The 25,198-nt window shown below is 33.7% G+C and overlaps 1 protein-coding gene across 5 annotated transcripts in view; it reads left to right on the forward strand.

The window, feature by feature from the left end:
- The first annotated feature begins 4,052 nt into the window (after nt 1-4,052).
- CNBD1 (cyclic nucleotide binding domain containing 1) overlaps nt 4,053-25,198 on the forward strand; it is a 460,555-nt gene continuing 439,409 nt past the window's right edge. For 4 of the 5 annotated variants that reach the window (XR_006212925.1, XM_042973091.1, XM_015538490.2 and 1 more), the window contains exons 1-2: nt 4,053-4,171; nt 22,739-22,811. Coding sequence is in view for 3 of the 5 variants with exons in the window: in XM_042973091.1 (XP_042829025.1) it covers nt 4,084-4,171; nt 22,739-22,811 (161 nt within the window). In the remaining 2 variants the exon portion in view is untranslated. Of the gene's footprint in view, nt 4,172-22,735; nt 22,812-25,198 lie in introns of those variants that run through there. The other variant, XM_042973093.1, reaches the window with a different exon arrangement.

The following is a 25,198-nucleotide window of genomic DNA, read 5'->3' on the forward strand; positions in this document are numbered from 1 at the left end:
AAATTTTCATGGTAAATTTGGTTATTATTACTGTTTTTTGTGATACAGAAGCAATACCTAAGGTGTATATTGGACAATAAATCTGTAATATACTACTGCTGACTATGTAGCAGGAGTGAGTGGAACCCATGTAAAAGGGTTTCTTATTACATTAATAACAAGTATTTAGGTGGCTCAGTCGGTTAAGCATCAGACACTTGATTTCGGCTCAAGTCATGATCTTGTGGTTCATTGGATGGAGCCCTGCATTGGGCTCTGCGCTGTCAGCTTGGAATCCTCTCTCTCCCCCTCTGCCCTCCCTCCGTCTCCTCTCTCAAAATAAATATTAAAAAAAACTATTCAAAGTATTTAAAAAGTATTTAATCCATGTGAATTTTTCAAGGTTTACCTCAGCAATATTAATATTATTATTACTAACAAAATTATAATTGAATGATTAATATATTTAGAAACTATGCTAGGATCTTTAGATTCATTTGTAATTTAATCTTCATGTTTGTATGATGCATTGTGATTATATATATAGTCTGTATTGTAATGTTTGTATTGATGTTAATATCAATATATATATGATTGCATTATATGTATAGATTAAGATATTGAAACTAAGGCAGATTAAGTGACTTGCCCAGAATAATTTTATAAATAAGTGTTTGAGAAGTGATTAGATTTATAGAGAATATGCAGGCATTGACAAGTTAATATATCTTTCTATCAACACAAATCATGTGATTATGTGATTACGTTATTGTTCTTAGAATGAATCGGAAGTGGATTCAGAATACCTTGGAAAGACTAATTGAAAACATTTGGAGGAGAGGTGCCTGGGTGGTTCAGTCAGTTAAGTGTCTGACTGTAGGTTTCGGCTCAGGTCGTGATCTCACAGGTTTGTGAGTTGAGCCCTGTGTCAAGCTCTGTGCTGGCAGCCTGGAGCCTGCTTGAAATTATCTCTCTTTCCTTCTCTCTCTGCCCCTCCCCTGCTCACGCTTTCTCTGTCTCTCTTTAAATAAATAAATAAACTTAAAAAAAAGAAAAGGAAACATTTGGAGGAGCTGAATTTGTGATATGATGGATTCTTTCCTGACATATACCAGCAGATATTAGAAAATACACAAAACCATGAAAATTATATAAACTCAGATAAAATTAAGTGAGCTTTTAAAATTGTTTGTTTTGCTGTTTTCTCTTGATGTTCTTACTTGTATTGTCAATTTTTCATATTTTTAAAAGCATTTTCAAGCAAGATTGAGTTTGATGTGAAATTACTATGATATGTAGGTTTCATTATATGTGTTTTCTATATAGGAAATATAGAAAAGAAAAAAGAAAAGGTGAAAATTTAGAAAAGAAGGGGAAAAAACCTAGGAAATAAATAAAAATAAGAACTGATGAAATTGGAATCAGAGAGGAAATTGATCATTATGAAACTTTGGGACTTCGAAAACTTCTTTGATTCATTTGATCAAAACAATTTATCAAAGGGAAAAAAATCATCTAATAGAGACCCATCTGTTCAAAATACATGAAAAATGCAAAAGTACTTTGTAATTAACTTTTATGACCGATCCTTGGTTCTTTGAGTTTTGACTGTGAGGATGAGAAGAGAATAGATCTGGGAGTCTGTCAAATGAAGGCTGTAGGGATTACGAAGGTGGTATGGTAGGGATGTCAAGGTACAATTCTGTGATAGGACCTATGCAGGTAAAGGTATCTGACTAGTATATAAGAAATAAAAATGAAAAGCAATGGTAAGACTCAACAGATTTGAGTCTACACTGAGTCCAGAGTTTATAAAACTGGGGACAGGAAAATATATTAAATTGAAAAGTTGTGGTGAAGTTTATTACACAGATACTATTGATTGATTGATTTAGTACAGATACAATTTAATAGGAATTGTTGCAACATAAATGTGTTACTTTTATAGTCCAACTAAAGTTTTCAATTCTAGTTATTAATGTTTTCTAGATGAAGTTGATCAATAAATTGTTACCGTTCTAGTGGTCAGGCTCAGGCATCAGTCACAGTCTTTTGAGTATTATTTATTACAATTATGACACTAAGAAATTTTTTTTAATTTATTTTTTAAAATTTACATTCAAGTTAGTTATCATATATTCAACAGTGATTTCAGGAGTAGATTCCTTAATGCCCATTTAGCCCCACCATCCAGTAACCCTCTGTTCTCCATATTTAAGAGTTTCTTCTGTTTTGTCCCCCTCCCTGTTTTTATATTATTTTTGCTTCCCTTCTCTTATGTTCATCTGTTTTGTATCTTAAAGTCCTCCTATGAGTGAAGTCATATGATATTTGTCTTTCTCTGACTGACTAATTTCTCTTAGCATAATACCCTCTAGTTCCATCCATGTAGTTGCAAATGGCAAGATTTCATTCTGATTGTCGAGTAATACTCTATTGTATATATAGACCACATCTTCTTTATCCATTCATCCATCGATGGACATTTGTGCTCTTTCCTTACTTGGGCTATTGTTGATAGTGCTGCTATAAACATTGGCATGTGCCCCTTTGAAACAGCATACCTGTATCCCTTGGATAAATATCTAGTAGTGCAATTGCTGGGTCATAGTTCTATTTTTAATTTTTGAGGAACCTCCATACTGTTTTCCAGAGTGGCTGCACCAGTTTGCATTCCCACCAGCAGTGCAAAAGAGATCCTCTTTCTCCGCATCCTCGCCAACATCTGTTGTTGTCTGAGTTGTTAATGTTAGCCATTCTGACAGGTGTGAGGTGGTATCTCACTGTGGTTTTGATTTGTATTTCCCTGATGATGACTGATGTTGAGCATTTTTTCATGTGTCAGTTGGCCATCTGGATGTCTTCTTTGAAGAAGTGTCTATTCATGTCTTTTGCCCATTTCTTCACTGGATTATTTGCTTTTTGGGTGTTGAGTTTGATAAATTCTTTGTAGATTTTTGGATACTAACCCTTTATGTGATATGTCATTTGCAAATATCTTCTCCCATTCTGTTGGTTGCCTTTTAGTTTTGCTGATTGTTTCCTTCGCTGTGCAGAAGCTTTTTATTTTGATGAGGTCGCAATAGTTCATTTTTGCTTTTGTTTCTCTTGCCTCTGGAGACGTGTTGAGTAAGAAATTGCTGTGGCCAAGGTCAAAGAGGTTTTATCCTGCTTTCTCCTTGGGAATTTTTATGGCTTCCTGTCTTACATTTAGGTTGTTCATCCATTTTGAGTTTATCTTTGTGTATGGTGTAAGAAAGTGGTCCAGGTTTATTCTGCATGTCGCTGTCCAGTTTTCCCAGCACCACTTGCTGAAGAGACTTCCTTTATTCCATTGGATATTCTTTCCTGCTTTGTCAAAGATTAGTTGGCCATATGTTTGTGGGTCCATTTCTGGGTTTTCTATTCTGCTCCATTGATCTGAGTGTCTCTTTTTGTGCCAACCAGGAAAATATTTTTAAAGGCTTGAGAGATAACACAGATCAAAAGATACATTAATTAAGTCTCTAAACCCTAGTCTTTGTAATGAGCCCTCATTATTTTGAAGCAACAGAAGATAACCAAAACATATGTCACACTACAGTAGAATATGGTTGCATATAAGCAGGGGTAAGTTTATTGGTATATAATTAGAAGAGATATTTTACCCTGTGTATGTAGCCATGGAGATCAGTATAAATAGCCTGTTGCTGGTACTACAAATAAAGTATCTAATACCCAATGTAAACATTTAGGAGGTAGAAAAAAGGTTTCTGGACTATGGGTGACTAATGAAATGAATTATTTCACCTAATCTGGACTCATGTGCTGTTGATTCTCCTGTATCTGCCTTGTAGAATTTCCTTTTTCATTCTTACTACTCTTTATAGATAACAAAACCCCCTTCATAAATTACACTGGACTAGGATTAGGATATAGTTCTTTCTGGTCAATATTTAACTCTTGGAAATGCTGTGCACTGTATAAGAACTGTCAACATGAAGATTCCATAGTACTCAGCCTATCAAAGAGTACCTTGAGGATTCTGCTTTATGATGCTTCAAGGCAAAGAAGGATCATTTGCCTCTCCAGTAGCCTCTGACCAGCTGCCTTGGAGCCATCAGGATGCCTCTGCCTTCTCTCTCAGCAGCTATTTTGTCTCATATGATAGCTATAAACAATGTGCCGCCTCCTCCACTTCGCAGTTTACCAAGTGAGTAAGGAATACATCAACAGTTGGTCATAGTTTTCAGTGCTACTTAACCTCAGATATAAGAAATGGGGCACTTCTGGGGTGCCTGGGTGGCGCAATTGGTTAAGCGCCTGACTCGATTTCTGATCTCACGGTTCATGAGTTCCAGCCCTGCATCAGACCCTGTGCTGATAGTGCAGAGCCTTTGGGATTATCTCTCTGTCTCTCAAAATTAATAAAATGAACTTAAAAAAAAAAAGAAATGGGGCACTTTGTCCCCCTGAAGTCATTTCAATCCTCTACATTTCAAGTATATTATTCGTAAGGTGAGGGTCTTTATGAACTTTCAGAACTTCAGGTAAGAAATACTTTTAAAGAAAAAAGAAAATAAAGGCATGGAAAGATCACATGGCTCACCAGTGATCAAACCCCTTGTTTCTGGCAGGTCTTTTTGTGCTTACCCAGAGTCAGTCTTACAGCCCTGCCCTTTGTGAGCTACTTAATACTTCGTTTTCACTAGGAGAATTCTGATTAAAATTTTCAAGGAAATAAAAGAGATAATTTCCATTATTCTTCCTCTGAAATGTATTCCTATTTAATTTTGTTTTTATTTTGTAGTGTTTGATTTATATGATAGGAATTATAAAGTAGAGTTAAATATTTTGAAGTTTATACAATTGACAGCATTTTCTTATTTTATATAGTCAGTCTACACCCAGAACGTTTTCTCAAGGCTTCTTGTCATAGCTATAATATTCATATATCTATATTTGATTATCAATATATTGACTAATAATATAGAACAGTCCTAGTGATAGTTGAGATTAAAAAAAATCTTCTAGATAACAAAGATAATAATATTGGTATTTTTCAACTTCAATAAAGCATTTGTTTTGTTTTTTTAATATTCATTGGGTAAGTTTGCTGTATGATTTGAAAAAGTTAACCTGTCTATCTTTTATCTTCCTGTGATAGTTAACTTTTTCACATCAGTTTTTTAAAATTAATAATTATAGTCTTTAGGGGAAAAGATGGCAGCAGTTGACAACCTTTTGAAGGGGTATATTTATGTCTTGAATAGTGTTAGACAAAGTCTTTATGTTAAACTAATTCCTAAATATGTTACTTTTATATGTTTTTATTATTATTGTGAAAAAAGTCTTGAATGTAGTCAATGTTTTGAATTTCTATGTGAATTATACTCACATATTAACTTTATATATTCACATATTATATATATATAATATAATATATATATTATATATATATAATATATATAGACTATAACTATATATGTTCACATATTAACATTATATTCACATATATTAACTAAATATTGAATGTAATTTTGCAAAATCCACAGCTTCTACTGGACAGGTTTTATTTATACAAAAGAAAAAAAAAATCACCCTAAGACAATTTCTTTAGCAGCCTAGGAAGCACAGTAGCTGCTAAACAATCAAATTAATTTAGAATCAATGGGATGAGATATGTGCTACCCTCTGTAGTGTCTCCCAAGGACACTTAACTTGTGTGAAGTGATAAAAAGATGAAAAATCAGTAGCAATTTGATCTCAGAACTGAATAGAGCATAATGGAAAGCTGTGGAGCACAGTTTTCCCTTCAGAGGTTCCTAGTTGATGTTCTATGTCTATGACTTCTCTTTGGAGATGTGTTCTGCTTGCTTAATAACTCGGTCTTTGTGCTAACTCTAGCAAATAGACAACTTCCCTTAGCAAACTCTGTCTCTGCTGAAACAATGATCTCATGAAAGCACATGTGAATATGCTTTCAATTGATAATTTGACTAAATCTGAGTTATAAAGAAGATATAAATGGGAATGATTCAAACTGCAATAGGCATAAATAGGAAGGTTCAGTTAAGGACCGTAAAAAAATCCAGCTAAAATTGTCTCCATTTGCAGATGACATGATTTTATATATAGAAAACCCAAGACTCAACCAAAAAAACTGTTAGAACTAATCAAGGAACTCAGTAAAGTTGCAGGATGCAAAATTAACATACAAAAATCAGTGTTTCTATACACTAACAATGAATTTTCTGAAAAAGAAATAAAGAAATCAATCCCACTTAAATAGTATCAAAAACAATAAAATACTTAGGAATACATTTAACCAAGGGGGTGAAAGATTTCTAGTCTGAAAGTTATGGGATATTAGTGAAAGAAATCAAAGAAGACATAAATAAATGGAAAGTTATCTTGTGTTCATGGATTGGAACAGTTGATATTATTAAAATGTCAATACTACCAAAATTTGTATGGATTTGATGCAACCCGTACCACAATTCCAGGGGCATTTCTTACAGAAAAAGAAAAAAACACTCCTAAAAATAGGAACACAAAAGACTCCAAATATCCAAAAATACTGTGAGAAAGAAGAACAAAGCAGGATACTACAATGCTATACTCATTCAGGCAGTATAGTACTGGTACAAAAACAAATAGTCATTGGAACAGAATTGAAAGTCCAGAAGTAAACCTAATACAGTCAACTAGTATTTGACAAGGGAACCAAGAACACTCAATTAAGAAAAGACAGTCTCTTCAATAAATCATGCTGAGAAAACTGTATATTCAAAAATAAAACAATGAAACTTGACCCTTATCTTACAATATTCACAAATATTAACTCAAAATGGATTAGAGACTGAAATATAAGACCTGAAGCCATGAAGCTCCTATAAAAAAAACATAGAAAAATTCTTTGACATAGGTTTTGGAATGCGTTTTTAGATATGACACCTAAAGCACAGGCAACAACAACAACAAAAAAGTGGGACTGTATCAAACTAAAAAAGTTCTACACTGCAGAAGAAAGCACCATCAAAGTGAAAAGACAACCTACACAATGGTAAAAAACATTTGCAAACTATGTGTCTGATAAGGGGTTAATATTTAAAGTATATAAATAACTCATACAGCTCAGTAGCAAAAAAATAATAATAGTTGAATTATAAAATAGGCAAAGGACCTAAATAGACATTTCTCCATGGAAAGTATACAAAAGGCCAACAGGTATGTGAAAAGATGCTTACAATCACTAGTCAATAGGGAAATGCAAATTAAAACCTCAATATCACCTCATGCCTTTTAGAATGGTCATTATCAAAAAAGACAAGATAACAAATGCTGGTGTGGATTTGGAGAAAAGGGAACCTCTGTGCACTGTCGATAGGATTGTAAATTAGTATAGCTACTACAGAAAACAGTATGGAGTATACAACTACCATATGATCCAGCAATTCCACTTCTGGAAATATATCCAAAGGTAATTAAAATGTTAAAGAGTTGTCTGCACCCTATTTTCATAGAAACATTACTTACAATAGGCAAGACATGGAAACAACCTAAGTGTTCATTGATGCCTGAATGGATAAAGAAGTTGTGGTATATATACAAGTGAATATTATTCATCCATAAAAAACAAGAGAAGCCCACCCTTTGCAACAATATGGATGAAGACATTATGTGAAATAAGCCACATACAAAGACAAATACTGTATGATCTCATTACATGTAGAATCTCAAAAAAAAAAAAACCTTCATAGAGATCAGATTTATGGTTACCAGAGGGTCGGGTGGGGGGGGGGAGGAAGGATAAATTGGGGGAAGGTGGTCAAAAGGTACAAACTTCCAGTTACAAGATAAATAAGCACTAAGGATGTGATGTACAACCTGATGGCTATAGTTAACACTGCTATATGCTGTATAGAGAAGTTGTTAAGAGAGTAGATCATAAGAGTTCTCATCACAAGGATAATTTTTTATCCATTTCCTTTTTATATCTGTATGAGATGATAGATGTTAACTAAACCTATTATAATCATTTCACAGTATATGTAAATCAAACAATTATGCTATATACCTTAAACTTATACACTGATATATGTTAAATATTTCTTAATAAAACTAGAAAAAAAATCCAGCTATTATATATATCCTGACTTACTTTGGATAAGTTTAGTTAGGTTACATTTAGTGAGTCATGTTTACCTTATATGTAAATTTTATATGTGAGTAGTATTTGAAGGCTTTTTATAGGCAGTGGGTAAGCACTTTGCATATTATGTTATCTCATTTATTTCTCACAAGATCCTTATGAGGTCTGTAGAAGGCAGAATAATGGCCCCAATGATGTGCATATCCTGATCCCTGGAATCTGTGAATTAACTGTGCTGCATGGCAAGAGGAATTAAGGTTGCAGATGGAATTAAGGCTGCTAATTAGCTGACCTTGCAATGGGAGAAGATTCTGGATTTTGCATTGAGCCCACTGTAATCAAAAGGGTCCTTGTAAGTGAAAGAGGGAGCTGTGTGACTCAGAGTCAGTGAGATTCAGAGTGAGAAAGTCTCAATTACCCATTGTTGGCTTTGAAGATGGAAAGGGGACGTGAACCACAGAATTTGGGAAGCCTCTAGAAGCTGGACAAGCAAAGCAACAGAGTCTCCCTTAGAGCTGCCAAAAGGAATGCAGCCCTGCTGACAACTTGATTTTAACATAGATCTCTTTCAGGCTTCTGACTTCTAAAGCTGTAAGATCATAAATTTGTGATTTAAGTTGACATGTTTGTGGTGATTTGTTTCAGCAACAATGAAAACTAATACATGGTCCACTTTACAGTTAAGGATAGTGAGGCTTGGGTTTCATACCAAGGTTCACACAGTTGGCAAGTGGTAGAGAATCTTCATAGTATCATTCGTGCAGTGAATTTTCTCAAAACAACAACAAAGTCAGTAGCAGTACCGTTTCCTCCTACCCACCACTCTGCAATGCCATCGACATTTTACCAGTTGAATGATGTATATGCATTGTTGCATTTTGCCATTTTGACTACTTAGAGGCACTCTTAATTTAAGGGAGAGAATATGCCATGCATCTTTAAACAACCCTCCAGTGCTGTCTCCTTAACTGAAATCCAGGCTCACAGGCACTCCAAGTAGTTAAGCTTCTTAAATCACTTACACGTTTTTTCTTTGAAACTTTCCAGTTTTCTCCTTCTATAGTCTTTTTGACTTGTGTCTCAGGATTCTTCACAGCTTGCTAACCCTTGGAAAGAGATGATTGTTCTCAAAAGCAAAAAACATCTTGCCACTTCTTATTCTGGATGAGAATTGTTTTAAAAACTTACAGTTAACAAAATCTATAGTAGTTTTACCACCTGGGTGAAATAGCATCTGGGTCTAGGTAAACACATACCCTGTTATTATTAGAAGTTGATATCCTGAAGAGACAAAGGGAAGAAATATGTCTTAAATTTGTTTTTAATAGAAGTCAGGGAGCTGTCCTTTAGTATTTGTTTGGAGGAAGCCCCTTTTACACTTACTATTAGAGTATGGTCTAGTTACCTATCTTTGTTTGGGTTAATAGCTTTGCTTCTATTTTCTTCATGCTTATGAGGCTTATTCTGGGAAACGACAAGTTCAAAAATGCTTTTTCATGTTAACTACTGGTTTATCTGGGAGAAAGAATTTCAGCGCTTTAACAAAAGTTTTTTTTTTAATTGTTTTTGTTCCAGTAACAAAAGCATTTCAGGTTCACAAGATATTTGTAAGTACATCTTGCTTGTTTCAACATAGGAGGATGTAGAAGGAAAAAAATGGCACTCAAGAGAAGACTAGAGACACTTCAAGGAATTTAGAAACAAGATAGTACTCCTAAGTGAATATTTTCCTTGCTTTTTTTTCCATTTTACGATGTACATTTACAGAAAACCTGAAAAAACCATGTCATCATTCCTAACATTTCAAGGGCATTTCCTGTAATTTGAGAGATTCTTAGTTTTATAGTGGCTAAACTAAAGATGAAAGGAGTTTCAAGACATATATTTATCTGGAAAAGTGACTATTGCTCCATTTTAAAGTTTTAAAGCATTCAAATCCTAGGAGTGCAGTAAGAAAAAGGGTGGCCTGTCAGTGGAGAAGATAGAGAAGCAGACTGTGTAGTGTAATGTATACAAGAAGACAAGGTTGAAAAACAGAGCTAAATGATGAGAATGGATATTCCAAGAAGGAATAAAAGGTGGGAAAGATGGTTGAATGTTTATATATGTCTCTGTGTGTGTATAATCCATAATAGTCCCTGTGGAAAATGCTACTTGGTAATTTAGGAAAAGAAGTATTAGAAAATTATTTACTCAACTTTATTTTTCAGTGAAGTTGCTTTTTTTAATCCCAAAGGAGAAACGATGTATGTCTTTTTGAAAAAACAAGCATTTATTATTATTTTTTCTTACCGCTGTTATAACAATGTCAATGTACTTGTACCTTTTGTCAGAAAATCTTGAGTGACCTTTAGAAATTAAGTAATGGCAACCTAAACTTGAGCGCAAATCGTGACTGGGGGTTCAGGCAGGAGACCGTGAAGTAAACTGCAATGCATTGCAAATCAGGTCTCCGCTAGCTGCCACACTATATTGTCCCTCACATCTCAGGCTACTGCTTTGTTCTAGGCAGTCTATCTCAGACATACCTCCTGCATTAGTCCTCTTTTGCCCTCCGCCACCTAGATTGGTCCTCTATCACTTTTCACTGAACTGATCTCTGGAGTTCCTTCTGACATATAGTATGGACCAGATTCCTTTTTAAAAATATGATGTTTTGAAAAGGAATTTGATCATGTTAACTCTCCACACAAAAGCTGTCAGGGTTGTACTTTCTTCCAAAACTTAGATTACAATCCATTTTCTTCAGTCTCTGGCATTTAAAAATTTCACGCTTTTGCTAAAGTCTATCTCTCATGTTCTAGACTTAACATTTCCATTGATATAACTCTCCATTACAGCTAAAATGCTTTGATTGACATTCTTAAAACCTATCTGCAATACTGTTCAGGGGGACAGGAGGAGTTCCTAGGTTCAGTGAAGCATTCAGATGACCATATTTGGCATATGTGCTCCAAAGGGTAGGAGAGAATCGTAATCTTCCAGAAGGGCAGTGTCAGGTGTTCCCCTTCTGTGCCAGTGTTTTTCACAGCTGCCTAAGCAGCAGCACAATCCTCTTTACCCTCAGCATAGTTCAGGTTCAAGGTAATGAGAATCACATAGGGCAGCTGTGGAATTGTCCTGGCTTAAAAGTGTCATACCCTGCAGAAACCAAAATCTCTTATAAAAAATCCCATAGACACTGTTGCTAAGTTTTCTGCAAGGAACTTCTCAGTCACAAGAGTCATTGTAGTTTCCATATCTTGGCCATTACAAATAATACTGCAGTAAACATAGGGGTTCCTATATCTTGTTGAATTCATGTTTTTGTTTTTTTTTGAATAAATACCCATAGTGCAATTACTGTATCTATGCTATTTCTATTTTTAATTTTTTGAGGAATCTCCAAACTGGGTCACCTGTATGTCAATAAAAAATTTATAATGATAAAAAAAGAGTCACTTTGGTCAGGAAAGTCCATTTCAGTGGCTCCCCATTAGGTATTTGTATATCATCTATACTTTCTCTTGGTTCATATGCAACTCCTCAGTCAGGGATCATTGTTACCACAAACAATGTTACCTAGCAATCTAGTTAACACTCTACCTTTATATGGTCTCTGTAGAACAGAGCTGGAGAGTTCCTATGCTGGGAGAAAATTATTCCTTGAGTTATAACATCATGCTCCTCACCATACTTTTATGCCTTAGCTCATGTTTCCTCTTGGAGTTCCCATCTATCTTGCTCTATTTATTCTTATCATTCCAGTGTCAGTGACTTGAATCTCTGCAAAGACTCTCCTGGCTTCTCCAGTATGAAGTAATGTCTTCCATGTCTCTGATCTGGAAAATCATAAAAATGTGCCTTACGTTTATGGTTCTTATTAGATAAATATCTGGAGATAAGTGGTTACCCTTCATGTGTCTTTGTATCTCTAATGCCTAGCATGCAGGTGATAAAAGAAGAAAGGTGAACAAATATTACACAATTTGTGGGAATTTTGGTGAGTAGGTGTCTTTTAAAAGTTATTATGTAATAACATATGCATCAGGCACAAAAAATTATTGAAAAGTTGAGTCTTCCCCCAACCCATACTCCTAATTTTATCCTCAAAAGTAACTGTCATGAAAAACATTTTCCTTGTATATATTTTTAATGTTTATATATTTTACATATATATGTAAACATTATATATACATGTATATATTTTTAATATTTATATATTTTTATATTATTTTAATGCATATGGTAGAGCATTTTTATTACCCTATATCCCACTTTTTTTTTTACTTATTAGTGTCATATATTATGAAGGCCTTTCATGTCAATATGTAGATATGTACCTTATTAATTTTAGTGGCTATAATTATATTTCATTATTTGAATACACCAAAATACTGCTAATGGATGTGCTATTTAATATATTGTGTCTCATCTTCAACTCCACCCTTCTATATATTCTGCTTTATAATGCTGGGCTGGGGCTCTGCAAACCAGTTTTTTTCAAGAAGCCAGCTGGCTTCCTGTTAGAATCTGTCAATAGCACCTGTTAGAGGGAGATTGGAAGGCAGGAGCAAAGTTAAGGATATGTTTATCCTTTTGTTTTCTTTTCTTTTTTTTAAGTTTATTTATTTTGAGAGAGATACAGAGAGCAAGCAGGGGAGGGGCATATAGAGGAGAGGGAGAGAGAGAGAGAATCCCAAGCAGGCTCTGCACTGTCAGCACAAAGCCCCACATAGGGCTGGAACTCAAAAACCATGAGATCATGACCAAGACTCAGACACTTAACTGACTGACCTACCAAGGGGCCCCTCCTTTTGTTTTGTTTCTGGTTTGCTTCTCCTTGTGAGTGTATCTTTTTCACCCAAGCAGCGGCTGTTTGTTCCAGCAGCAGATAATTTCATTTGCAATTTTCCCAGTGTTGCCAGAAATAGCTTCATCACACCCCCTCAACAATCCAGCACCAGCTGCTGGTACACTGTCTCAGAAGCACTGCTTCTTAGGGCCACTGCTTCCAGCTTCCAAGTTTTAGTAATTAACCTCTTCCCTTTGCTTCATCAGCAAAAAGAGTGGTGGTAGATGCTTTCTGCATATTTGTGGCTCCCTTTTTGTCTCTTCAATTCTTTGATATTTGACTAATAGTTCTTTGTATCATTGTTTTTTCTATTGAAATTACTGGTGTGGTTTCAGTCTCCTGACAGCTGGATTCTCTCTAATAATACAGTGGGAATTTTTTTCTAGTTAGTTTTGCTGTTAAAATCAGATAAACATCCTGTACTACCTTCTTGAGTTGGCAAGCATGTGTATTAATAGCAATGCAAGGCCAAAGGATGTGTGCATTTTAAATTTTGATAACTATTAACAAGTTGCCTTCAAAGAGTTTGTACTAATTTCTACTCGTACCATCAGCATATGCAAGTTTCTATTTCACAGTATTTATACTAACATCATGCATTATAGAACAAATATTCTGCCAATAAATTAGTTGGAGATAGTTTTATTTACTCTGTAAGTTTGCATTTCTTTATGAGTGAGATTTAGAATCTTTTCATATATTTGTGGTCATTTGTATTTATGTGAACAGTCTACTTATATGTCCCTTGCCCATTCATTGAGATTTATTTTTCCTTTTATTTGAAAGAAATCTTTGTGTATAAAATAAGTTAGCCCTTTGGCATGTAATTTGCAGGTATTTTTCTCAGCTTGTATTTTTTTCATGTTTATGATTTTTGTGTTATACAAATATTTTAGATTGCTTGGACAGTTTTTGTCCTCTGTTATTGATTCTTTCTTAGAATGCTATTCTTCATGCCAAAATTTAAAAATAATTTTTGCTTGCTTTCTTTTATTATGTAGTTTTATTTTTAATATTAAGGTTGTTAAATATTTGGTGCATCTGGAATTTATTTTCCAATAGTTTTACTTTAGAATAGTGGTGTATGGCTACAACTTAATGTTTTTCCAAATGACCAATCAATTCTAACACTATTTGTTGAGTAATCTATCTTTTTCTTACTAATTTGAAATGCCAGTTTTTATTATATGCTGAATTTTCATATGCATTCTGGATGTATTTCTGGAAACTATTATTTACTTTTTCCACTTATTTCTTATGTATTTATGCATTTGTATTGAATTGTTATAATTCTGAAGCATTATAATATACTTCAGTATCTGGTAAGATTAACCTTCACTGATTACTCTTTTTTAAAAGACTTGTAGCCTTTTATGTTTGTTTTTGTATATGACCTTTAGAAATATTTGGGCTTTTTCAGCAAATAAACATGTGGGTATTTTATTTGGAAATGTGTTAAAGATTCATTTATGAAGAATTGATGTCTTTATGATATTGAATATTCCTACTTAAGAACTTGTAAGGGGTGCCTGAGTGGCTCAGTTTGTTAAGCATCAGGCTCTTGACAGGTCATGATCTCATGGTTCATGAGACTGAGCCCCGCATTGGGCTCCGTGGAGCCTTCTTCGGAATCTCTCTGCTCTGTTTCTGCCCTTCCCCTTACTCTCACTCTCTCTCTCTCAAAATAAATAAATAAATAAATATTTAAAAAAAGAACTTTTTACAATATTCAGTTCATCCCTACTTCCAATTTTTGCAAATGTTTTTTTATGCCATTCAATAAAATTTATTTCTGGCATTTTATCTTCTTTTCCTTTGCTATTATGAATGATGTCTTTTCCTCATTATATTTTCTAAGTATAAAAGTCATCATATGAAAAAGCTATTAAATTTTTAAAAGTAAAATTTAAAAAATTTGAAAGTGCAATCTTATGGAAATTTTGTAAGTTTAATATAACGAAACTTATTTTTTCAGAGCCATTTGACACTCAATTTGCCTTAAAAATTTTAGCATGTATTTCTTTAAAAATAAGGAATTACTTATTACATAATCACAATATATCCATCAAAGTAAAAACATTAACACAGATAAATTACTGTAATCTAATTCTTAGCCCCCTCCCATTTGAATTTAGCCAATTGTTCTGATAATGATTTTTATAGTAAAAGGATCCAATTCAAAATCTCATGTTGCATTTCATTGTCTTGTCTTCTGTATTTAGTCTGGAACATTCTCCATTTTCCTTGCCTTTCATTGCTGGGAGATTACAAATCAGTTATTTAGTAGAATATACTTCAGTTTGGTTTCTCTGATCTTTCCTCATGATTAGATTCAAGTAGGATATCTTTGGTGGAAATGTCATAGAAGTGATACTGTGTTCTCTTTCCATCTTATTGGGTGGATGATTTCATTTTAAACAATTGATTAGGGTGGTTATATGGAGATCTTCTTTGCAGTAAATTTACTTTTTCCTTTTGTAATTAATAAGTATTTTGTGAAGAGGTATTTTGAAAGTATGGAAATATCCAGTTTTCATAAAATATTAAATAAATGTAAAATTATAATTTCCTAGTTTGTTCAAAGGCTCCTGATGAGTTATTATCATTATATAGTCTGGTGTCCATCTTGTTCACAGTCCACTGGAAATGCCTTCAAGTTAGTCTAACCATTTTCTTGCTCCCTATCTGAGCCCTAGAATCAGCCATTTTCCCAACAAGCCCTGGTTCATTTTAATGCAGAACTATATTTAGAAGTCAAGATCTGGGTGCTATGTATGTTCATTGATGTTAGGGTGTTATTGTTCCCAAGTCCTCTTAGAGGAAAGATCCTAGGAATAAAAATTTATATTTATGTTTATTTGCATATCAATTTATTGAAAAGCATGAGTTTACACCAATTTATTCCAATTGCAGTGCAACACTATAGGCTTCATTCTAATGTTCTAGCTTTCTATACTTGTAATTCCCTTCTCTGAAGCAAGAAACTTTGCTCCTATTAACAATACCTTTGATCAGTTTCCTTTATGTAGCTAATAATCTTCCATATTCACTGCCATCTAATCCCCACTAAGGGTCTAACACTCAGCACTGACAGATCCCCTTCCTTTCCCACTTCATATTGCTCTCCTCACTCCCCTTGAACTCCAGTACTCAGCACAGGCCCACCCCCACACATGGGTGCCCTCCACATCTTGTTTTTGGCTGTTGTGACATCCTACCTTTCAACTCCCACTTACAGCTGTCATTGATGCCTACCTTCTTATACTATTCCAGTTGTTTTAAGACACAATTGTTTAGAGACAAGAAGGAAGTATTGAATATATACTGTATTTTCTTTGAATGTTTACTTTCTTTACTGTTTTAGTGACTATGCTGATGGGTTTACAGTCTATTTGATTCTGTTTTCTACCTGTATAATTATAACATTTTGCAAGCAGTGATTTTGTCTCTCTTTTTTTCTTACTTCTCATCATTTGTGTATTTCTTTCATCAAATTGTGTAGTTTTGTACTTCCAAAAATTTGCAGTACTGATGGATATTTTTATCTTATGGTATTAAGCATAATAGCAACTTATGCTATTGCTTCTAGCTCCAACATTAAACATGATTCTTTCTTTTGGTTTGATATATTCATCAAGTTAAGAAAAGAAGCTTTTTAAAAATTAAATTATTTAAGAACAATACTGAGTTTTATTGAAAATTTATTCTGTATCTGTGGAGATTATGATTTTTTAAATTCTGACTTGTAAATTATATGGTTATATTTTGTCATTGAAATTTCTTTGAATTACTTGGATAAATCTAACTTTGTTGTGTGATAATACTCTGTTAGTATGTTTCTGGGCACCATATACTGATAATATTCATTTTTTAAAACTGCTTATTTATTTTGAGAGAGACAGAGATTATGTGTTTGTGTGATCAGGGGAGTGACAGAGAGAGAGAGGGAGAGAGAGAGAATCCCAAGCAGGCTCTGTGCTGTCAGCATGGAGCCCAATGTGGGGCTCGATATCACAGATTGTGAGATATGATCTGAGCTGAAATCATCTAGAGTCCAAGGCTTAACCAACTGAGCCACCTGGCTGCCTCTATAATAATTATTTTTATTTGTAAAAGAAATCAGTCTCTGGTTTTCTTTTTCATGCTCTAATTGTCACATTTGGGTATCAGTGTTTTGCTTGTTTCATCAAAGAAATTTGGAAGCTCTTCTCTGTGTTCTGAAACACTTCACTAGCACTAGAATTATTTCTTATATAAAGATTTGATAGAAATAATCTATGATTATATTTTATTTGTGTGCATGTAGGGGGATGGCAGAGAAAAACTGCTATAAGATTATTCTCCATTTCTTTCAAGGCAACTGATTATTTAAATTTTCTCTCCCTTCTATGGTCAATTTAGGTAATATGCATTTTCCTGAAAAATCAGTAATTTTTAAAAATTATTTTGGTATATAGCTGTAAAAAATACTCTTGATTTTCTTTATAATGATGTTTATAGTTATTCCCAATTTCATTTCTGACCTTGAGTACTTATTACATATTTTCCTTGTTAAGATAAGCCAGTCATTTATTTTTTCCCTTCAAAGACCCAGATCTTTTGAATTTACTTTTTACTTCATTTGTAGGTAAGAAGGAAAGAAAGTTACTATTGAGATTATTTTGTCTCCATTTATTCCTGAAATTTTTGCTTTATGAATTTTACTGCCATATAATTTGGAACACAAAAATATTTAATAGATTCCATACCTAAATCTCTGTTTCTTGATTTATCAATGTTAGATAATGAATATTCACAACCTAGTATAAAGTGAGAAAAATTTCCCACTTCACATCATGATTTGATTAGTAAGAATATTAATTTTTAAGTCTTTGACTAGTTACATTCATACCTTCAAATATTATTATTATTTTTAACGTTTATTGTTTAATTTATTTTGAGAGAGAGAGATAGTGTGCGAGTAGGGGAAGGGCAGAGATAGAGGGAGACAGAGAATCCCAAGCTGACTCCATGCTGTCAACACAGAGCCCAATGCAGGCTTGAACACGTGAACTGTGAGATCAAGACCTGATCCAAGAGTTGGATGCTTAACTGACTGAGATGTCCCAGAGCCCCACTTTCAAATATTATTATCAGGGCCCCATTATTTTAAAATATTCTTTAAGTTGTAAATAGTAATTATCTGCTATGTGAGGAGGTCTGCACAAATATATTTTATGCTTTCACTTCTCTGCTGAAATTTCCAAATTATTACTATTACTTTTTATACCCTTTTCATTAGAATCTATGCAGAATCTATTATTTGTGTTAAGGTTTACAGAATTTACCTACCCTTTATTAGTATAGTGTCCATATTATTTAAGTTTCAGGTGCATGTTTATCACATTGTATTTTTCAAAGAGGGATTATGATACTTTATATTCTTTGAGGTCTTATATTTATTTCTTACTTTTATATTTATTGGAAAATAAAACTCATTATATATAATAATATATAATATTATAATGAATATATATAATTTAATTACAATTATATATTTTATTATATAAAAATATATTATAAATAATATAAAAATAATAAATAATATAAATAATATAATATATAATAATAAAATTCACTTTATATATATTTATATATTTACATATTTATTTATATTTCCTGTCCCCCTTCATTTGTCTTACTGTTTGCCAGGACTTTGCTGTGAAGAAGATTAAAGTCAAACTGAGTTTTGGCTGGGGGCTAAAATAATAGCTTATCTTCAAAACATAGTTACATTAATTTATTCAACCAGTAGAATCTAGAATATCTGTTATCTTTGTAAATCATGTATTATGTTTTCTCTTTCCCTTTCTGGGTCATGGTATTTAGTTCTTCATATTCAGGTCTTATATATGAGAACAATGTTCTTATGTTATGTCTGGGAACATTTTTTTCCCTATACCATTCTTTATGTTTTCTTGTTCAGGAAAAATTTCCACATATGGTGTCTGCTTTCTATATTCATTTATCACTTTCTCTTTTTTTTCCTCTATTTTAATGTTAGCCTTTATGTTCTGTGATTATATTTTCTTAAATATTGTCATTTTTACTATTTCTAATGGAAATTTTGTCATAATGTTATCTTTCTCTTCTTCCTTAACAGCCTGTTTAGTTATAATTTCTTAGGTGTACAACTTAGTGATTTGACAACTTTATACATTATGCTGTGTTCACCACAAGTGTAGCTACCCTCTGTCCATTTACATCTCTATTACAGTATCATTGACTGTATTCCTTATGCAGTTGATTTGGCCTCTATTTCTCTTCAGTGACTGAGACAAACTGCCTTTGTGTTGATTGCCACCTAACATTTGTCATCCTACCACCATAACAATCTAATTCTTAAAAAAAATGAGTGTATGTGGAATCTTTGTCCAGCCCTACATTCCATATATATCATGGGTTTTATATACAAAAATTAGTTCAAAGGAAACAAATAAATACTCTATTAATCATCAATGTAGGTATGTTTAATTCCCTATTATTACACACATTTAGACTAACGTAAAAATGTAGAACTGGATCACTTATCCAAGTGTGTATAGAAAGAATTAATCATGCTTATAGTGTCTGATGAATCCTTTATTTATTCTTACCATTAATGTTTCTGTTGCTATTGCTGCTGACCTTCTTTGTGCTCTGAATATTGCATTAAGCAAAGTTCTCCTTATCATTGGATTAGAGTGTATCCTGCCAGTACTTTTGAAGAAGTCCTAGCTTTCTGTTTTCTAGCTAGCCATACTCTGGCATTTCCACTTGGTCATTGTCACATTTTCTCTTTGTCCCTGCTGTTCATCTCTTTTATGTTGCCCAGTAGCCACTCCGATAAGTCTAGTCTCCTAGTATATAGTAGTTTTGCATTTACATATTTTTAAGGCTTCACTTATTTTATTGCTTCTTCTTAGCTTTTTGCAAGGGGTATTTACCTTTTAAGGGAAACTTTATTGGGGAAAAATGGTTTAATTTTATTTTAACACTCACCAGACCCATTTTTAGCAAATCTTTATAACCCCCACATAAGCTTACATAACTCACTATACTGCACGAATATGGAAATACATATCTACCCCTTAAGGACATTAACACATAAAAACAAATGATCACCAATGTATCACTCAGATAAAACACTGGATTTTAGTTTCTCTATTTCAATAATATATAGTGAGCATTATATCAGTAAAGAAAATTGGCTTTTTGATTGCGTCATGGATTTCTTGTTCTTTGTTTCTAGCTTAGAATTTACTTTGTAATCACCCTTTTATATCAGCTTTTAATCTTCTTTCAAACAAACTGTGCTCAAAATCCATGATTTTACCCCCATTATAAGGTGAAGCCCACTCTACTTCTGTGAGAAGCCCAACTAAGACATATTCATGAGGGAAAACAAGACTGGAAAACAGATGTAAACCTAGTACCTTCTGAACTCCTTAGGCTTTATCCTGGTATTAAATTTGATCATCTGAAAAGCTCAACTTCCGGTCTTTACAAAGTTACAATTTCATGTTGAAATCTATTGGCCTTTTCTTTTTCACAAAACTGCTTCAAAGACAAGATCCATTATATTGTTCAAAACCCTTTTTGTAAAGTCCCTTGTGACAAATACCTCTTGGAAATAAGAATCAGCAAAGAAGAAATTTTTTGATGAATTGTGAAGTGTCCTTCTAGGCTGTGAGTACTTACTATATAGGCTATTGTAGTTTTGAGTTTACTTGCTGTGCCAACTTTAGTGCAAAGCCTTACCCTCAAGTGCTGTAGCTTTTCTCAGGCCAGTTGATTTCTCCATTTTTCTATTCTTTGTTAGCACTTCTTAGTTTTATAATATCCATCCTGTGATATTCTTTGTAAGGTACTTAAGCTGAAGGATGAAAATATTTACTTTTAAAAATCCCCCTTTTAAGCCAAAATTTCTCAACCCTTGACCTGTTTTAAAAATCTCTATGGTGGGGTGCCTGGGTGGCTCAGTTGGTTAAGCGTCTGACTTCGGCTCAGGTCATGATCTCATGGTCCATGAGTTCGAGCCCCGCGTCGGGTTCTGTGCTGACAGCTGAGAGCCTGGAGCCTGTTTCAGATTCTGTGTCTCCCTCTCTCTCTGCCCCTCCCCTGTTCATGCTCTGTCTCTCTCTGTCTCAAAAATAAATAAACGTTAAAAAAAAATCTCTATGGCAACTACCCCCTTTTCCTGTCTATACCAGTCACCATGGCTATTTCTGATCCGATTTTTAAACTGGACTAAACTAATACTTCATAGAAGTCTCTATCTTTTTTTTTTTTCCATTGAGGGAGAGAGAGAGAGCAGGGGAAGGGCAGAGAGAGAGAGAATCTGAAGTAGGCTCCATACCCAGTGGAGAGCCGATGTGGCCTTGGTCTCATGACCATCATCAGATCATGACCTGAGCTGAAATCAGGAGTCAGATGCTTAACCAACTGAGCCACCCAGGTGCCCCCATAGAAATCTTTTCTTAAATCTATCAGTCTAAAAACTACTATAATTAAGATTTTATTTAATAATCTATGTCAGAAATATGAATATACTTAAAAGTAGTTTTGATAAAATCTAGCTATAACTTGGCTCATTTAAAATAAGTATTCCATATGTTGCTAAAGTGAAATTAGGTGATTTTTTTGATTCTTAAGGCTTAACTGAGTAATATAGGTAAGAAAATACCTAAATCATGTAATTAGTATTTTCAAATTTATTAAATAGTAATGATTTATTTATATGAATAGCAGCCAGTTTTCTGTTTAAATTTCTTTTATTTAAATTTCATATTTAGAAACTGCTATATATTATTGATGGTTAATTTTAGATCACAAAAGTCTTAAACAAAACTGTCAAATTTTATGATTCAGTAATTTGAAATTAAAATTGATAAATTTGGACATGTCAAATTCTATTTCTTCCTTATCAGAATGTGGTTAATAGTTACATTTCAAGAAGTTTAGAAATGCATTAAGCTGCTGATTTTCTCAATACCTTTGCCCTAAGGGAAGACATAATGTGCATGTTGTTTATTTATTACTGCTTTCTGTTTTGCAGCATTTCTAACAGCATGCATTCTCCTGGAAAAAGGAGAGGACGTAGGATGTGAGTGCCCATCATTTTAATGATGCTCATTGCACTCAATACTCTATCTTCCTTTTCATGTCCTTTGAAGGATGTCAGTTATTTCTGGCACTGAAGGAGAATTACAATTAGCTTGCTTCTTGTCTATGACTACCTTTCTGCTCTTAAGGGATATTGTGTGATTTGCTTACATATTAACTTCAGAAGAAATTGCAAACTGAATCCAGATATTGGAAGGTGCTCTGAAATGGGGCTAGCCAAAGATGGGGGCCTGCATAGGACTGAATAAAAACTAGTAGTATTCCAGAGAGAGAGAGACACAGGGACAGAGACAGAGACAGTGACAGGGACCTCAGGAAAACTCTTTGAATTGTCATGTCATTGTCAGTTCACATTCTCAAGGTATAGGATGGGGATTCTGAAAGGTTTACTTATAGAGGAGAAACATATATGACACCTATAAACTCCAGAAAAATACACAATGTCAGACCAGATTTGACATCAATGAAAACCATTACATTCTTGTTTTAATCACCTTATTCAATGCTGCTTATATATCAAAGACTGATAATACTTCACTTCCATGGTTGATGAATTCTTTTACTATTTGTAATTAAACTCTATATACAATCTTTATTACTAAGATTATAGAAAATTACCCAAATTTTTAATTGATTTTTTTTTTCAGAGTTGAAAATGTCTAAGTACATTGATTATGGTCAGTTGAATGCATTGTGCCATATGAGAGGACTACAATCTAGGTAAGTTATTCATATGTTTCTTTTTCTATCATTCAAATGAATAAAAACATGTTTGTTTTATGAATAAAGTGTTGTAATAAACCAATGTTGACTCATAGGTACTTGATTTACCACATAGATAAAAACATTTGAAACCTGGAGGTTATTTCTTTAGATTGAAGGGGCAGAATATATGCTATATTTTAAGGAAACAATTGGGTGTGAAACAAACATAATTCATCCTTACCTGGGCCCTTTTTAGTATTTAAAAAACAGTCATAAGGGAAGAAAGCTTTAAATGGTTGAAAACACAAATCCAGAGTGAAATCAGTGCTTTAGCAGTGCCCAGGAAATGCCTCATTGAAATATACTGGAGCCAAAGAACTAGGAAATATTAGGGCTCAAAGCTGAGGATTCCTAAGGTATGTGATACTTGATGATATAATTTTTATTTTTATTTATTTATTTAAAAAAATTGATGTTTATTTATTTATTTTGAGAGAGAGGGGGAAGGAGAGACAGCATGAGTGAAGGAGAGGCAGAGAGAAGGAGAAACAGAATCCCAAGCAGGTTCCACACCATCAGTGCAGAGCCCGATGTAGAAGCTCAAACTCACAAGCTTCGAGATCATGATCTGAGCTGAGTTCAGGAGTCATATACTTAACTGACTGAGCCACCCAGGCATCTCTGAAGATGTAGTTTTTGAAAATTTATTGTCTTGTCAATTCCTTTTCCCAAGTTGGATTATTGAAATTATAAAACTAGTTATTTTCTACATATCAGTCTGTGTCCATCCACTCTCCCACTTTACTAAGAGAGGACCTTGCCTCAGCTTTAATGGGACTGCTGAGAAAATGCCCCAACAACTGTACAGACTTTATCTCTCTATTTTAAAATATCTATGCCTGGGTGGCTCAGTTGTTTAAGCATCCAACTCTTGATTTCTGCTCAGGTCATGATCTTAAGGTTCTTGAGATGGAGTCCCATCAAGGTTCTCGAGATTGAGCCCTGTGTCAGACTCTGCACTGACAGCCCTGAGCTTGCTTGGGATTCTGTTTCTCTCTCTCTCAAAATAAATAAACTTAAAAAAAATCTAAGTCACATCCTGTTGTTAATTAATTAATTTCATTATGATAAGTGCACTCCTTAATCCCCATCACCTATTTGCCCCATGCTCCCACCCACTTCCCCTCTGGTAACCATCAGTTTCTTCTCTATAGTTAAGAGTTTGTTTCTAGGTTTTTCTCTCTCTCCTTTTTCCCCTTTGCTTATTTGTTTTGTTTCTTAAATTCCACATATTAGTGAGATCATGTTGTATTTGTCTTTTTCTGATCTATTTCGCTTAGCATTCTACTCTCTAGCTCCATCTATGTTGTTGCAGATGGCAAGATTTCATTCTTTTTGATGGCTGAATATTATTCCATTGTATTTATATATCATGTTTCCTTTATCCATTTGTCTATCAATGGACACCTGAGTTGCTTCCATAGTTTGGGCATTGTAAATAATGCTGCAATAAGCATAGGGTTGCATGTATTTGTTTGAATTCGTGTTTTGTAATTTTGGGGTCAATACCCAGTAGTACAATTCTTGGATTATAGGGTAGTCCTATTTTTAACTTTTTGAGGAAATTCCATACTGTTTTCTGGAGTGGCTGCACCAGTGCAAGAGAGTTATTTTTTCTCCACACCCTCACCAATACTTGTTGTTTCTGGTGTTTCTTTATTTTTTTGTATTTTTGATTCCAAATTATTTAGAGACCTTCACTGATCTTCCCATTTCTTCTTTTTAAGGGAAAGGGAGGAGGACATGCTTTTTTTTATATTCCTTGGATTTCTCCCAAGAATGATTTTTTTTTTTCTCCATGCACTTATGCCTCCTCCTAACTCTCAGTTCCTTTCAGCACAGGATGAAGAATCAAATGCATGTACTCCAGAGTCAGGTCACCTGGTTTGAATCCTGGCTCAGCTACTTACTGGCTGTGCCACCTTGGATTGGTGACTTAATTTCTCTTTACCTCAGTTTTCTCATTTTAAAATGGAGATAATAATGGTACCTATTTTACAGAGTTATTAGGACAATTAAATGAAGTAATATATGTAACATAAACAAGGCCTGGCACAAAGTGAAAGCTATATAAATGTTATGTTTTAAATTATTATTGGTATTCAAAAAGGCTCATCCAAGTTTTTAACTGTTGAGCTTGTCTTATATACTGATCTCTTTTCTAACACATAAAAACCTAAAGCTATTTAAGGCTTTGGAGCCGAACTTTTTTTTTTCTTTCCTTTCATTTTCCTTTTTTGCTTTTTTAGCCCAGACATAAAAAACAAAAAACAGAAAACCAAACATGTTTCTAGACCTACCCCCCACCCCCCACTTTGGGTGATCATAGTAAGAGAGTAAAT

The sequence above is a fragment of the Panthera tigris genome, chromosome F2 (assembly GCF_018350195.1).
Source record: "Panthera tigris isolate Pti1 chromosome F2, P.tigris_Pti1_mat1.1, whole genome shotgun sequence".
Classification (NCBI taxonomy): domain Eukaryota; kingdom Metazoa; phylum Chordata; class Mammalia; order Carnivora; family Felidae; genus Panthera; species Panthera tigris.